Source organism: Xenopus tropicalis, chromosome 9 (genome assembly GCF_000004195.4).
Source record: "Xenopus tropicalis strain Nigerian chromosome 9, UCB_Xtro_10.0, whole genome shotgun sequence".
In the NCBI taxonomy this organism is placed as follows: domain Eukaryota; kingdom Metazoa; phylum Chordata; class Amphibia; order Anura; family Pipidae; genus Xenopus; species Xenopus tropicalis.
Genome location: NC_030685.2, coordinates 67,519,344 through 67,533,763, shown reverse-complemented (window position 1 = coordinate 67,533,763; position 14,420 = coordinate 67,519,344). Strand labels below are relative to the sequence as shown.

General features: G+C 37.3%; 1 protein-coding gene across 3 annotated transcripts in view; it reads left to right on the top strand.

Moving 5' to 3' along the window:
• Positions 1-14,420, top strand: part of metap1d (methionyl aminopeptidase type 1D (mitochondrial)) — a 76,242-nt gene that overhangs the window by 16,849 nt on the left and 44,973 nt on the right. For 2 of the 3 annotated variants that reach the window (XM_018097541.2, XM_031892987.1), the window contains exons 2-5: positions 6,576-6,745; positions 10,437-10,586; positions 10,881-11,029; positions 13,204-13,246. In XM_018097541.2, the coding sequence (XP_017953030.2) occupies positions 6,576-6,745; positions 10,437-10,586; positions 10,881-11,029; positions 13,204-13,246 (512 nt within the window). Of the gene's footprint in view, positions 1-6,575; positions 6,746-10,436; positions 10,587-10,880; positions 11,030-13,203; positions 13,247-14,420 lie in introns of those variants that run through there. The other variant, XM_018097542.2, reaches the window with a different exon arrangement.

The following is a 14,420-nucleotide window of genomic DNA, read 5'->3' as shown; positions in this document are numbered from 1 at the left end:
AACATTTTAGGATCGTAAAAAGAGTATTTTAAGACAATTTGAAAATAGTGTTTATGGAAAATAAAAGATGAAGACTAGTGTAAATTCCACCAAGCAACAATGGGCCACGTCTTGTATCTTGCCATTTTCTAATGTTCCTTATAAGTTTTTCAAATTTCCCTCTGTTTGTCCTTCCTCTGCCTCCATTTCCTTTCACCCTTCCTTTTTTTGTGCCTGACCCTAGGCTCTAAAACGTTGGATGCTCATTAAATTTAAAGCATTCTTAGTAATGAAGGATGAGTTAAAGTGACAATGACATGACATCCCCTTCCATGCATCTGCTCATGTGGGCGTTTCTCTTTTTTTTCTCCATTTGACCAAATAAAAAATAATCTCATTATGGTGGCCCTGAAATGATCTTATCTAAAATGGGAATATTTGGAGAGCTGTGCTAAAGAAAAGCTTCAAAGTAATATGGTTTGGACAGAGCTTGGATGAAGGGCTTTCAGAAAGTAGTGACACACATATACATCAAGTACATTATATTGACAGTACAAATGCCAGACATGAAAACCACTCTTGTTGCGTGTATGATGTCACGGAAACTTCTCAGTGGAAGAATAGACTTATTCATGATAGTTTCACGTTGCAATTTCCGTGTCTAAACTTTTTTACAGAACTACCAGTATTCTACAGTGTGCCACAACAGGAATTCATTTAAATACACTCGATTCTGTTAAATACTGAAATCACTGTAAATGTGAGCGCTTGAAGAAAAACAGGCAAAAGCTGTATGATCATGTAGGGAACAAACGAAATAGGACTTGTTTACAGTTAATTTGATGGTTGGCTCGTTATGACCTCAGGGATTAAAGCTGTTATTGCTGAAACTATTTTTTTGAGAAATATTACTTTGATGTTCAGATCCATAACATAAATAAACTGGCAAACAGGGTGCTGTTGTTATCAGATTAATAAAATATGTATATATAATGTATATAGGCATAGACAAAAGCTCCTCTGCACTCAGCCGTTATTAATATATACAGAATAGGACATTAAGACATTAATTTGTGCATTAAGCTGCCTTCCCCTTTAAACAAAACAGGGGTTGTTTGTCCATATATATCTATTTAAGTTTGCCAACTACATCATTCCCAGGTACAGTCAGGTGATCCCAGTGGTGGCCTTGGAAAGCAAGTTGTAACTAAAACCTAGTCCATGTGAAAAATGTGAAATATAGTAGTAGTGTTCTTGATGAATAAAGTCAAAGTGAGTGTTGTAATGTCAGTTTTCTATTTAGGAGTACCCAATAGCACATACTACTAAAAGTAAAGTATATCTTTATGAAAATGGTTTATTTAGATGAAGCAGGATTTTACATATGAGCTTGTTTGGGGGATATAGTTTTTCTTTAATTTCCTATATATATTGATGAAGGGTGAACGCTGAGGTCTTTTGATGTATGAATTTTGTGGTCACAGCCTCATTGTTCCCCTGCCTAATAGTTAGGCGGGGGGTGTTAGAGTCTTTGTTAGCCCTGAAGTAGATGAGAGTGTTTTTGTATTAAAAAAAAATCTCTTTGTAGTGTGGGACTTTCCATTTTTAGTCATCCTTTCCCAGGGCTTTCCAACTAGATTTTCTGTTTGCCTACACTTGTTGTCTGATTTTTAACCTTGTTTATTCTTCTTTACTGTTTCTCAGGCTAATTACAGATATCTGTTATGTACATTATAATTTGGAAACATCCATAGTTTATAGATATCTGTTTAATAATTATATAGTTACATAGGGTTGAAAAAAGACCAGAGTCAATCAAGTTTAACCCTTCTAAGTGAACCCAGCACATACGTAAACCTATACTGACCTATCTATACACTCACATTCATAAACCATATATACCAACATCAATACTAACTGTAGATTTTAGTATCACAATAGCCTTGGATACTATGCTTGTTCAAGAACTCATCCAGGCCCCTCTTATAGGCATTAACAGAATCTGCCATTACAACATCACTAGGAAGGGCATTCCCCAACCTCACTGCCCTCACCGTGAAAAAGGAGGAGTGGCCTGTGGTGCGCTGATCCATTTTATGCAAAAAAGAACATCCCCTATCTGTCTTTAATCCTCTCTATTGTACTTGTATAATGACTTGGTAAAACCTTCACCTTATACTGTGCCTATATTGTTGCCGCATCATTTTTAGAAACTCGAAATAAAAGCACAGCCAATGGAATAAATCTAGTCCTAGAAATATAGAGAGCTTATTGGGCCCCTGATTGATGAATATTCCAGTTCTAGAAAGCCATAAAATTATTTTGCTGTGGGCCCCATAACTTCTAGTTACACATGCGTATCTGCCATGATGCAAACTGAGAACCCCCTGTAACCACAAATTCTGCTGTTTTTATATTGAAGAGTACAACTGTGCAGGGCAAATGGTGATTTCTATTAGTTATAACCAAACTGAAGTTCATCCCTATTAATTAGCCAATGTGCTTTAACTTTATCTTTTTTCTGACCTTTAAAAAAAAGATATATCTTTTTTTTCTAATTAAGCCCTTTGGTTACAAGATTGGCAAGTACTTTAATTTTTTTTTAATTTTTCTGTATAACTATATAAAAATAGCTTTATTGCTTTATTGTTTTTCTTTTGCTTTATTGAGTTAACCATATGCTAAATCCTATGCCCAGATAATACACTTAATCAATTCTCAATTTCCTCAGTGAATACAGTAAAGGATTCTAAATTACAGGACCCATAAGAAGTACCCTAACTCAGCTCAAACAAGTTGTCAGTGGCTGACAGAATATGGCCTTGGGCCTGATGCAATACACACTGAATACTTATTTCTGTGGTAGCCAGGCCACTTTTTCTGATTTACTCAGACTTCTTTCTTCTGGCATGGTATCTATGGATTGGAAAAAAGCTGAAGTTAATTCCAATATTTAAAAAGGGTTTGTGATTTCAGCCTGGCAATTATAGGCCCATACAGTTTATACAGTTGTTATGGGATTACATAATCAATTACACATCCAAGATTATGTTCTGGAGAATGGCATTATGAGCAGTAAACAGCATGACTTTATGGAAGACAAATCAGGGCACATTGATTTTTATGATTAAGTGCATAGGAGGTTGGACAGTGGGGTTGCAATAGAGGTGACTTGCTTGGGGTTTGAGAGGCTTGAGAGAGAAATGATAGCTATGTAAAATTAACAAGAGGAACATACATGAAACACTCTGATGCTTTATTCAACAGAAGGTCCTTCCAGTGAAAGTGTGGGCAGAAAAAAAGGAGGTTTCATCGCCTTTATACAATCACTCTTGTTTAGGTCCAATGTGCCATTTGTAACATCTATACAATGTAATTCTATTGTCAGCAAGTAAATATTCAAAGATATTTACCTTGGAGGAATAAGTAAGGGTAGATGCCACCATGCAGGCAAAAGTCTTCATTCTCTAAAATACCACACCTAGAATCAAGCATCTCCAAACATACTTGCATTCATATGTTCCTCTACCGGACTGTTCTGATTGCACTCATATGGGCAGATTTATCAAAATGTTAGATTAGCGTTTAGCACGAAAAAATACATCCACTTTCTATTCATTCCTATGGGATTTTTAGAAGTGTATCTATTAAATGGTGAACTCTCACCCATTGATAAATACATTTCTAAAAATCCCATATAAATGACAGAAAGTGGGTGAATTTTTCTGTGATAAGCTCTAAACTCATAATTTGATAAATCTGCCCCTTACAGTCAGGATGGATTTTTTTCCCCTTCTGAGGCAAATTGGAGAGACTTTCATATGGTGTTATTTGCCTTCTCTGGATGATTTAGCAGTTAGGCAGACTCATGTAGAAAACAAAGCTTGAACTTTTGAGCATTTTTTAGCCTCATCTACTGTTACTATAATACAACTTTGTGGCCAGTAGTTTGTGTTGCATTTCTATTGTTGTGCCAGTATTATACTTTTGAATGTCTCCTTTCTGGACCCAGTGGCTTATCCTCTACTTTAGCCTTTATGTTTCTTTATTTGCAGGCAAGTGCTTTTTTCTTTGCAGTGTAACAGGACACTTAGCAATATTATTAGGCTACTCACACTTAAAGCTATAACAGACAATTACAAGTAGACTTCTAAAGAAGTGTAACAAAAACAAAAAACAAGTGGCATAAAAATACATTTTTCTACACAGCCAATTGCCATGAAACAAGCACGTATTCATAACACTGGGAAGCCACAAGTAAAATTTTGCCTAAAAACTGCTTGAATGCAGTAATAGTTATTAAAATTACATAATACATGGAATGTATATTTTTTTATTCTCTGCAGTGGTCCTTTGAAGTCATTGTCATTTAACACTGTCCCTGTTATGTGCTTGACATTTTCTTATATTATACTTATATTCTTTATGCAATGGCTCTGAAAAATGTGTGACTCTTTATTTCCTCCTCACAGTAATGCGCTCCTGAGTGCTTCAAATACATTGTAATCTTTAAATGTCCTCACATTTCTTTGTTTTTCTGAATAGAAAACATTATGCAAACCCATGCATTGTGTGGGGTATTTTAGAAATGGATGTGTTGTATGTACTTGGGTGATTTTGTTTGATTGGCCCCCATAAATCCATTTTTCTCAGGGAGAAAAAGAATTGAATAGCGAGGCTTTCTTTGCTCCATGAAAAGTGAAATGCGTGCGCACATATTATACTGAAAGATTGTTCAAGAACTCTTCACTCTTATGAAAAGATTACCATAATGCCAGCAAGCGAGGTTTATCTGCATGACTTTTTTGCCAGCGTAAGTACGGGAAGCATAGATTACAATTGTCAGGGGACACTGAATGGGTTCACCTGAGCGCAACCGAAGCCCTTTTGGAAGAACAAAATCATATGACGTGATCTTGTCAGGATTCCGATATTTATTTCTTAAACACTGATTATTATTATTTCTTGCTATATCAGTGTACAGCAACAGGTCATTTCTGTGAATGGTTACTAAGTGCCTTCTCACATTCGCTAAGTTAGAGTTTGTGAAGAGAGGTGCTTAAAACACAGCAAGATCAGAGTATTCTCTATTCTATGAGGCATAACAGGCCATCAGATAGTCAAGGAGAAATGATCTACCTTAGCGCAGTATGAACCAGCAAGGCATATTCAGTATTTAATACAATCATCTAGCTGCCTTTGATCCCTAACATAACAAAAAGTATAACAGCAGCTGTATAAATTGCGCCCCCCCAAGTCTGAATAGTTTGATACTATACGATGGGCTATTTGTGATATGGCCACCTTTGTTTTGTTCTGCTCTTTTGATGTTTTAGAAGATGAACTTCTGATGCATGTCCAGTCATTGAACAAACCAATATCTATGGTGCAGAGATACAGGTCCGGATGTCCGCACACCAAACACATAATAAAAATCATGCAAGTCTATTGGTAGTGATGTGCGGGTCGAGGAAAAACTCGACCCACACCCGACCTTAAGCCACCCACCCCCCAATAATGTCACAAAAGGTGGAGGGAGTGGCAGGCGTGTGCCTATAAATTTAGAAGCCGGAAGATGCAGCCGGCAGAGATGTGCCGAGGTCAGCCCAAACCCACCTGACCAGTGGGTCCCGCGGGCATCGGGCTGGCCCCCACATCGCTAATGTATGGCCAGCTTAAGGCTATCTGAGAAATAATAACAGGTGTGGGATCTGTTATCTGGAAACAGCCCAGTATAAATAATTCTAATTTTTAAAAAATGTTTTTCTCTTTCTTCCCTGTGTGATGTTGTCCTTATAGAAACTAAGCCTGGAAAGTGTTTCATGGGCTCATGAATGAGCTAAAATCAAATTAGTGAATTATTTTGAAGTTATCAAAATATTATATACTGTTTCCCTGTACTGGTAAAACAGCTAGATATTAATGAGCCAGGCTTGAATTTTCTGTTGGATCCAGGACCACATTGGCACATTGGGTCCTCATATTCTCTTGATTGTAATGTGATTGTTGGCCCTAGGGCCAAATGATTGAATTAGCATGATATCACCCACCCAAGGTGGGCGAATTGGGGGGAAAATTTGCTTGTTTGGCAACCTCCCCGAACAAGCAAATCGCACTGTGTATGGCCACCTTAAGTATTATAAGTGCCTTAAAAACAAGAACAATCAACACCCTCTTACTCTACCTATGGCACTCTCAGCTTTATATCTTGTATTATTTCCAAGGCTACAGCATGAAGTTGAAATACATGGCAGTTACTCACAGAATAACATGCAGGATTGGTCCCCAAGCTACCTGAAGAAAGTTCTTTGTGCATTATATGACACTAATGTCCTAGGGAAGAGTTCAACCTGCTGAGGGATTGGAGAGACGCACTCTTCTCACTGACTAAAGCTGTAGATGTGAAACAGGCCTTTCTGAGTCTGTGGGGCTCTGAACAAAATAATTGTTCAGAAAGACATACAGCTCAGCATTCCCCTTACATTGAAAGTCCTGTTAATGAATAATGAGTGCTTAAACAGTTGATGACTTGAGGATGTCTCAGAAATGAAAGGATACATTAACCAATATTTTTCTTTTCATGTTTCCCTTTACAGGTTTTGTGACTGGCTGTCATAGAGTTTTCCCTTCAGCAGTCAATCATATCTACTTACACAGGCAGTTAAGCATTCAACAAAGGAGATATTTCTTTTTCCGGAGACAAAGGAGCTCTGCTTATAATATAGTTTGGCCAGGTACAGTTTCCCCGGCTCATCCAGTTCCTAAGGTACTGTAGCTTCTATTATCTGATTATTTTCCCAGTCAATAAAAAGGTTGACTGCACTGCTGATCAAGTATATTCATCTACTGACAGCCAAGAGCTAAAACTCCTGGTCTTGTTACCTGGTCTGGGATTTAGATCCTAAACAACAGACTTGCATGTTTCCAGCTTCCAGGCACACAGTGTCAGGAAAAATAGGTAATCAGTGTATAGGTGAGCAAAGCCGCCAGTTATATGGTTACAGGCAATCTGGCAAATGATGAATTCTCAGGGGGAGGGCATCAGCTTCAGAGACGGGGCCGTGAAATCACAGTGTTCTGTAATGTTGCTAAATTATTAGAGTAAATAATTCTTTCTTCCTTGTTTTGTTTTTTAATGTTTTCTATCCACCTGTTCTTTTACTATTAGACTTACCGTTGTGAATCTGATGTGGTTTTCCATTAAAGGAAACTACAAAGTACTGTAATAAGTTTTTATTGTTGCTTAATACTATCTTCCAGAGCCGAAAAAGCAGCCGGCTCAAAATAATACATCTTTTTGCACACTGCGGGTTGCAGGAGCTGCGTAAGAGGCACAACAGCAAGAGCAAAATTAGTTTGGAAAAGTTGCATTTCTATTTCTAGAATTTAGAACTTCTTTTGATGTGTAGGAGGTAGAGAAAACTATTCACGTTTCTTGCGTTTTCTTGTTTGTTATTGGGGTGTCTGATACACCACAGAGGCATTTATTATCAGCCCAAAGCAACACAGCTTTTTTTGGAGCTCCAAATAGCTCCATGGTGTAGGCACCAAATTCTAAGTTATTGTTTTTACTTTATGTACAAGATTTACATTTCAGCTCTTTGGTAAAATGTAGAATGTTGGCACTTTAATTTTAAGGCAAAGGAGGCATAATTACAGCCTGTTAGTATCCATTTACAAAATGATGCACTAGTGATTCAGTGGGAGCACAAGGGCTCTAGAAAGTAGGGAGAGAGTAGGGCATTTCAACCACTCTAATGCCTGCTCACATTGATGTTGCTATTAGTGCAGTGATGTATATAGGGCTAGTAAACAGCCTAAACAGATGGATTGAAAAGCTGTCATTTTCCCCTTGAAAAAAAAAACACAATGCAACTGCACTCTGGATGATACAATGGAAAAATATTGACATAAACCAGTGTGCAGTTGCATTGAGTACTGAAACCATAGGTCCCCAGGGATGGTTAGTTAACTTTTAGTATGTTATACAATGACCAATTCTTAGCAACTTTGCAATTTGTTTTTGTAATTCGTTTTCATTTTTATTTTGTATGGTTTTTAAATTATTTGCCTTTTTTCTGACTCTTTCCAGCTTTCGAATGGGGTTGCTGGCCCCGGCAGCCGAAAAAAATGTTTTTATTGTTGATTCTTATTACTTATGTTTCTATTCAGGCCCTCTCCTATTTATATTACATTCTCTTCCTATTCAAACCACTGTCTGGTAGGGTAATTTAGACGCTAGCAACCAGAAGCTGCAGAATTTAATAAGAAGCTAAAACTATAGTGCATAACTATAAGTTCCATGCAGATGCTGCCGCTTTGCAGAGCGATTTGATTAAATTGGAAAACTGGGCAGCAAAATGGAAAATGAGGTTCAATATTGACAAGTGCAAAGTTATGCACTTTGGTAGAAATACTATAAATGGTAGTGTTTTGGGGGGGTATCCTTAATGGAGAAGGATCTAGGGGTTTTTGTAGTTAACAAGTTGTCTAATTCCAGGCAGTGTCATTCTGTGGCTACTAAAGCAAGTTTGTATATATGGTTTATGTATGTGAGTGTAAAGATTGGTCAGTATGGGTCTGAATGTGAGTGGATAGATAGGTCAGTATGGGTCTGTATGTGAGTGTATAGATAGGTCAGTATGGGTCTGTATGTGAGTGTATAGATAGGTCAGTATGGGTCCATATGTAAGTGTATAGATAGGTCAGTATGGGTCTGTATGTGAGTGGATAGATAGGTCAGTATGGGTCTGTATGTAAGTGTATACAGTGGCTTGCAAAAGTATTCGGCCCCCTTGATCTTTTCCACATTTTGTCACATTACAGCCACAAACATGAATCAATTCTATTGGAATTCCACGTGAAAGACCAATACAAAGTGGTGTACACGTGAGGAGTGGAACGAGAATCATACATGATTCCAAACATTTTTTACAAATAAATAACTGCAAAGTGGGGGGGGCGTAATTATTCAGCCCCCTGAGTCAATACTTTGTAGAACCACCTTTTGCTGCAATTACAGCTGCCAGTCTTTTAGGGTATGTCTCTACCAGCTTTGCACATCTACAGACTGAAATCCTTGCCCATTCTTCTTTGCAAAACAGCTCCAGCTCAGTCAGATTAGATGGACAGCGTTTGTGAACAGCAGTTTTCAGATCTTGCCACAGATTCTCCATTGGATTTAGATCTGGACTGTGACTGGGCCATTCTAACACATGGATATGTTTTGTTTTAAACCATTCCATTGTTGCCCTGGCTTTATGTTTAGGGTCGTTGTCCTGCTGGAAGGTGAACCTCCGCCCCAGTCTCAAGTCTTTTGCAGACTCCAAGAGGTTTTCTTCCAAGATTGCCCTGTATTTGGCTCCATCCATCTTCCCATCAACTCTGAGCAGCTTCCCTGTCCCTGCTGAAGAGAAGCACCCCCAGAGCATGATGCTGCCACCACCATATTTGACAGTGGGGATGGTGTGTTCAGAGTGATGTGCAGTGTTAGTTTTCCGCCACACATAGCGTTTTGCATTTTGGCCAAAAAGTTCCATTTTGGTCTCATCTGACCAGAGCGCCTTCTTCCACATGTTTGCTGTGTCCCCCACATGGCTTGTGGCAAACTGCAAACGGGACTTCTTATGGTTTTCTGTTAACAATGGCTTTCTTCTTGCCACTCTTCCATAAAGGCCAACTTTGTGCAGTGCACGACTAATAGTTGTCCTATGGACAGATTCCCCCACCTGAGCTGTAGATCTCCCATTTCTATATATATATGCGCTTCTGCTATACATCTCTATAAGTAGCTGCAAATAGTTGCTACAATCAGATCTATTATAGTCTTTTATGAAAATTGCAGTGCATATAGCGCACAGGTATGATATTCATCCCAGTAAAATAATCTTTGAAATTCTGGGCATGATTTCCATAACAATTATTCTTCAAGCATAACTAAAGTTTGTTGGTGCCCCCATTCCCCAAACTTTGGATGATAATGTTACATATTTTCACACTCCAACTGCTTTGCGCTTTTAGGCCTATGCCTCTGCCATTATGCCTCATGAATGTTTTATTTATATTTATTTATAATTGGGTTATATATTATATATGTTTATAATTAGAGGCCTTTATTTATTATTGGGTGCATTATTCTATCTTACTCATCTGTAAATTTGGTAAATTCTTTTTTTGTTTTTTTAATGAATTCTCCCAGCCGATCACTAGTTGTTTTTCTTCTCTACTGATATGTGGTTAAAATGATATGTAAGTTAGTTCTAAGAGGCTGTGTTAAGTTCAAAAGGGCTCTGGAAAGGATACTTATTCTGCCTTCAGGGGTTTGCTTGGTGCTTGATGAAGGTCGTTCATAGAACTCAAAGGGCAACTTGCCATGTAGCAAGAGGAACTATCTGAGAAAATGACCCCATTGTCATGCTCCTTTTTCTGATCTTCTCTTCCAATCCTCTTCCTTCAAGCACATAATGAAGCCAGACTATGTGACGACAGGCATTGTGCCCGACTGGGGAGACTACATTGAAATTAAGGATGAAGATCAGATTCAAGGGCTTCGCCAGGCTTGTCAGCTAGCCCGTCATATTTTACTTATGGCTGGAAAGAGTTTAAAGGTAAAATATCTTTCTGTATAAATTCCCTGCACGAGCCACTGTTGTTTTATTACAAACTGAAATGAAAATTTCTGGTCCAACTAGTAAGAAAACTATCTTGCCATTATTATTTTTCTATAGTTCATGTGTCATAACAAAATAATATGATAATTAAGTGGCAGTTATTTTGTTACCAAATTACCCACAGTAGATTGCAATCAAGGCAACATGATTGAATCTCATGTTGAACAGCACTCATGGCTCATACCCTCTACTGATTCTATAGTAACGGCTCATTGTTCCTTCCTGCTGTAGGTTGGCATGACAACTGAAGAAATAGATGCACTTGTTCATGAGAACATCATCAGTTGCAATGCATATCCTTCTCCGCTAGGTTATGGAGGATTCCCCAAATCTGTGTGCACATCGGTAAACAATGTGGTATGCCATGGAATCCCTGACAGGTATACATCTATGTTTACTACTTACATAACCTGCATAGTGACTACTTTTATGTTTTGTAAAAAGGCAAACCATTTACCAATCAATTGCAGTTCTGCTTTAAATCGTCTTGGTACCACCCAAAGTAGAATTTGTGCACAAATGCAGGATGTGGAAAAATACGCTATCGGATCATAACATTTTAGCTTGTATCACAATAAAGTAGAAAATTCCACAATTTGGTTTCCATAATTTGAATCTCCACATTTTAAAGGAACAGTAACGCCAAAAAATAAGTGTACAGTGTAGAGTAATTAAGTGTAGAGTAATTAAAATATAATGCACTGTTGTATGTATAACTTTATTTATAAAGCGCTACAAGGATACGCAGAGCTGTACGATCTTACAATATCACACAGGGAGGACAAGTGTCATAATAAATAAAATAAATAAGTATAAATACTGAGAGATTAAGTGCCCTGTGGTATGAGACACAGTAGGAAGAAGGTCCCTGTCCTGAAGACATTCTTAACAACTACCACAAATTTAGAAACACACAATGTGTTTCAAAGAATCAGGCTCTGTTTAGGCAAATGGGGCTTTTTGATTTGAAATATTATTTACTAAATAATTGAAAATGGTCAGAACATTATTTAATTAACAGTTTTACAAAAAGTGTTCCTATACATAGAGAAATGCAATAACAGGAAATGCACTTCACCAGGTATTCTATGCTGGTTTATGTTCACATGACAATTTTATTAAAAACAAAAATTGAAGAGCCACCAGCACTGCCTTTATGGATGAATGTGCTCATTGTATAAAACCTTTTCTGTATGTACTGGGGAGAATTGGAGAATGCAGAAGTTTAACCATGGGCATTCTTCCCTAAGAGCAAATGTGTCAGGCCCAGTGCACAGCAGTGCAATACAGGAGGGCTGTCCAACCAGTGTCCTCTAATTCAGGGAGCTGCTACCTGTGTTTCTGTAGCTGTCATTGGCTTATAATACCCAGCCTTTAGCTGTAAACATTGATAGGATTCATTGTCCTATAACCACTGGAGGGAGACAGACTAAAAAACCTTGGTATACAGCAAATGATTCAGCATTCTGAATATAACACACACAGGGAATTAACCCCATCATTAATATAGTTTACAGAATCACAAAAGGAGGGTAGAGCTCTATGTCAGGATCTCCACATTGTAGCTTAATTTCCCAGTTTCCCCAGTCAACTTGCTCTTTTAGCTTATAAAAGCTAGAATAATTTCTATTGACTTTATAATTTTATTTATTATGGGCCCTTATTTATATTGTGCCAGCACATTTACACAGCAGCTTAAAGAGACTGATTATTGGTCAAATGAGTCCCTGTCCTAGTTGGACTTACAATCTCAGGTCCCCCTCATGTTCACACAAAACTCATGGGCTAATGTCATCAAAATTCAATTAACTGACAAGTTTTTTAATCCTTGTTAAGAAAGAGTGTCCTAATATAAAAGGTACAATTAAAAGTTAGAAAAGTAAAAGCAAAATGAAGCTTTTTTTTAAATTCAGTTCCAGAAAGGTATGAATATCATCTCATTTTGCATATGATTTTAATAGATTCTTTCAGGGTTTAGAGGGTCAGTAATGTGAAAAAAAAGCTTCATATAAATTTCAATATAATAAGGCCTTTTTCTGCACATGAAAAAATGGTGTGTTTTTTTACAGGAACACCAATACCTTTTATGTAAATAAACCCATTCATAGCTATGAAAGCTGCCATGTAGGGACTCACAAGACCCAGCGGTCACTTTGCATAACAGATCTGGAATAAGCTATTTAGAGTCAAATCGTTTTAGTAATTAGGGGGCAAATGCCATTCACTCCAGCTCATCTAAAGAGGAAAAAAAATGTGGTATACCAAATAGTAATGCTGTGTGTCTTAGTTTTTGTGTTCTGCATTATAAAAATCATAATGAATTCTGCTGTAGTTAGCATCAAGGGTTAGATTTGAAAATGATTATTTAACAAATGTAAGCACAAGGTACAAATTGGAAGTAACATCATTCAAGCACACGGCAGATACGGGAAACTATAAAGTACCATATTGTCACTAAAATATGTGGCAATATGTGTGAGTTTTTGTGTCTAACCCCTGAAAAACAGGCATTATTGCATTTATGTAATTTTTTTTCTTTTTTTCCCTTCTTAAGTCGAGCACTTCAAGATGGAGACATTATCAACATTGACGTAACTGTGAGTTATCTTTGTCTGGTTTGTTTGAGTAGTTTAATGCATGATGGGCTTTGGTAATTCATGTCAAATGTATCATTTAAAAACATATGGGTTCAAAAAGCACTTTTTATACACTGTTTGGACAGTTTAGGTTGTTTGGTATAGAAAATAAAGGGACCACAAAGCCCTATTGTAGTGCAACCTCTATTTAACAGGGAGTAGAGTATCTTATTTGGGATCCAATTTGGGATAGCCTTGGATCTCATTCAGTAACACTGGATGAATATTGCACCAATGGTGCCATCAATAACAACTAAGCAGAATTTAGCCAATATCAATATGCTGCATTAGAATAATAAAATAAAAGTGTAGAGTTTGTACACTTGTGCAAAGTTGCTCAATATTAGTGAATAAGTTGTAATATTTTAATGAATAAGAGGTTGTGTGACTATATATGTTTTTATTAGATAATGTACAATATTAAGACCTTCTGTTTTTTAACTACAGTTCCCAGTTGCCCTACAGCCTAAGGGATTTTTATGTCAACAACAGCAAGAGAACCATGCTTAAAAATGTTACTTTTGGGTGATAAAACATACATAGAACATAGAACCTGATCATAAAGTACTGAACTTCAAGCAATTAACACCTGGGTATTTTTTTTACATCATTGTAATATCACATCTAACTGTGTTGCTGTTATTGTATCCAGTGACCAGTAAATACAATTGGTTGCACTAGGTGATTTGACATGCAGCACCTTTTATTATATCACCCGAAAAAAAGCTGAACTTACACTTAAAGATCTACACATTTGGCAAGGTCGTACACCTTTTGGACAGAATTGACACCCAGCAAGATTTTCAACTTTGCCTAGATATGTGGCTGATTTGTGGTCAGAGGTTAGTTAGGTAGGACATTGCTTCCAACCCAGTATGGAGGGGCCAAGTTGGTAGTTATTATCAACTTTGTATGGACACGTTTATTCAGAAAGGTAGGCGTGTACTAGTTGTCCTCGGAAACCAATCAAGTTTACAGACAATTAAGTGACCTCTCAGAATTCTGGTTTGAAAACCACTAGGTATGTGTTTTTACCAATGTGCTGTGTAGTCGTTTTCTAATACTACAGAATGGCTTATTTGGTTCAATGGACAAGTCTGTGATTTTGGAGTAAACAGATGGAGGATTAAAGTTC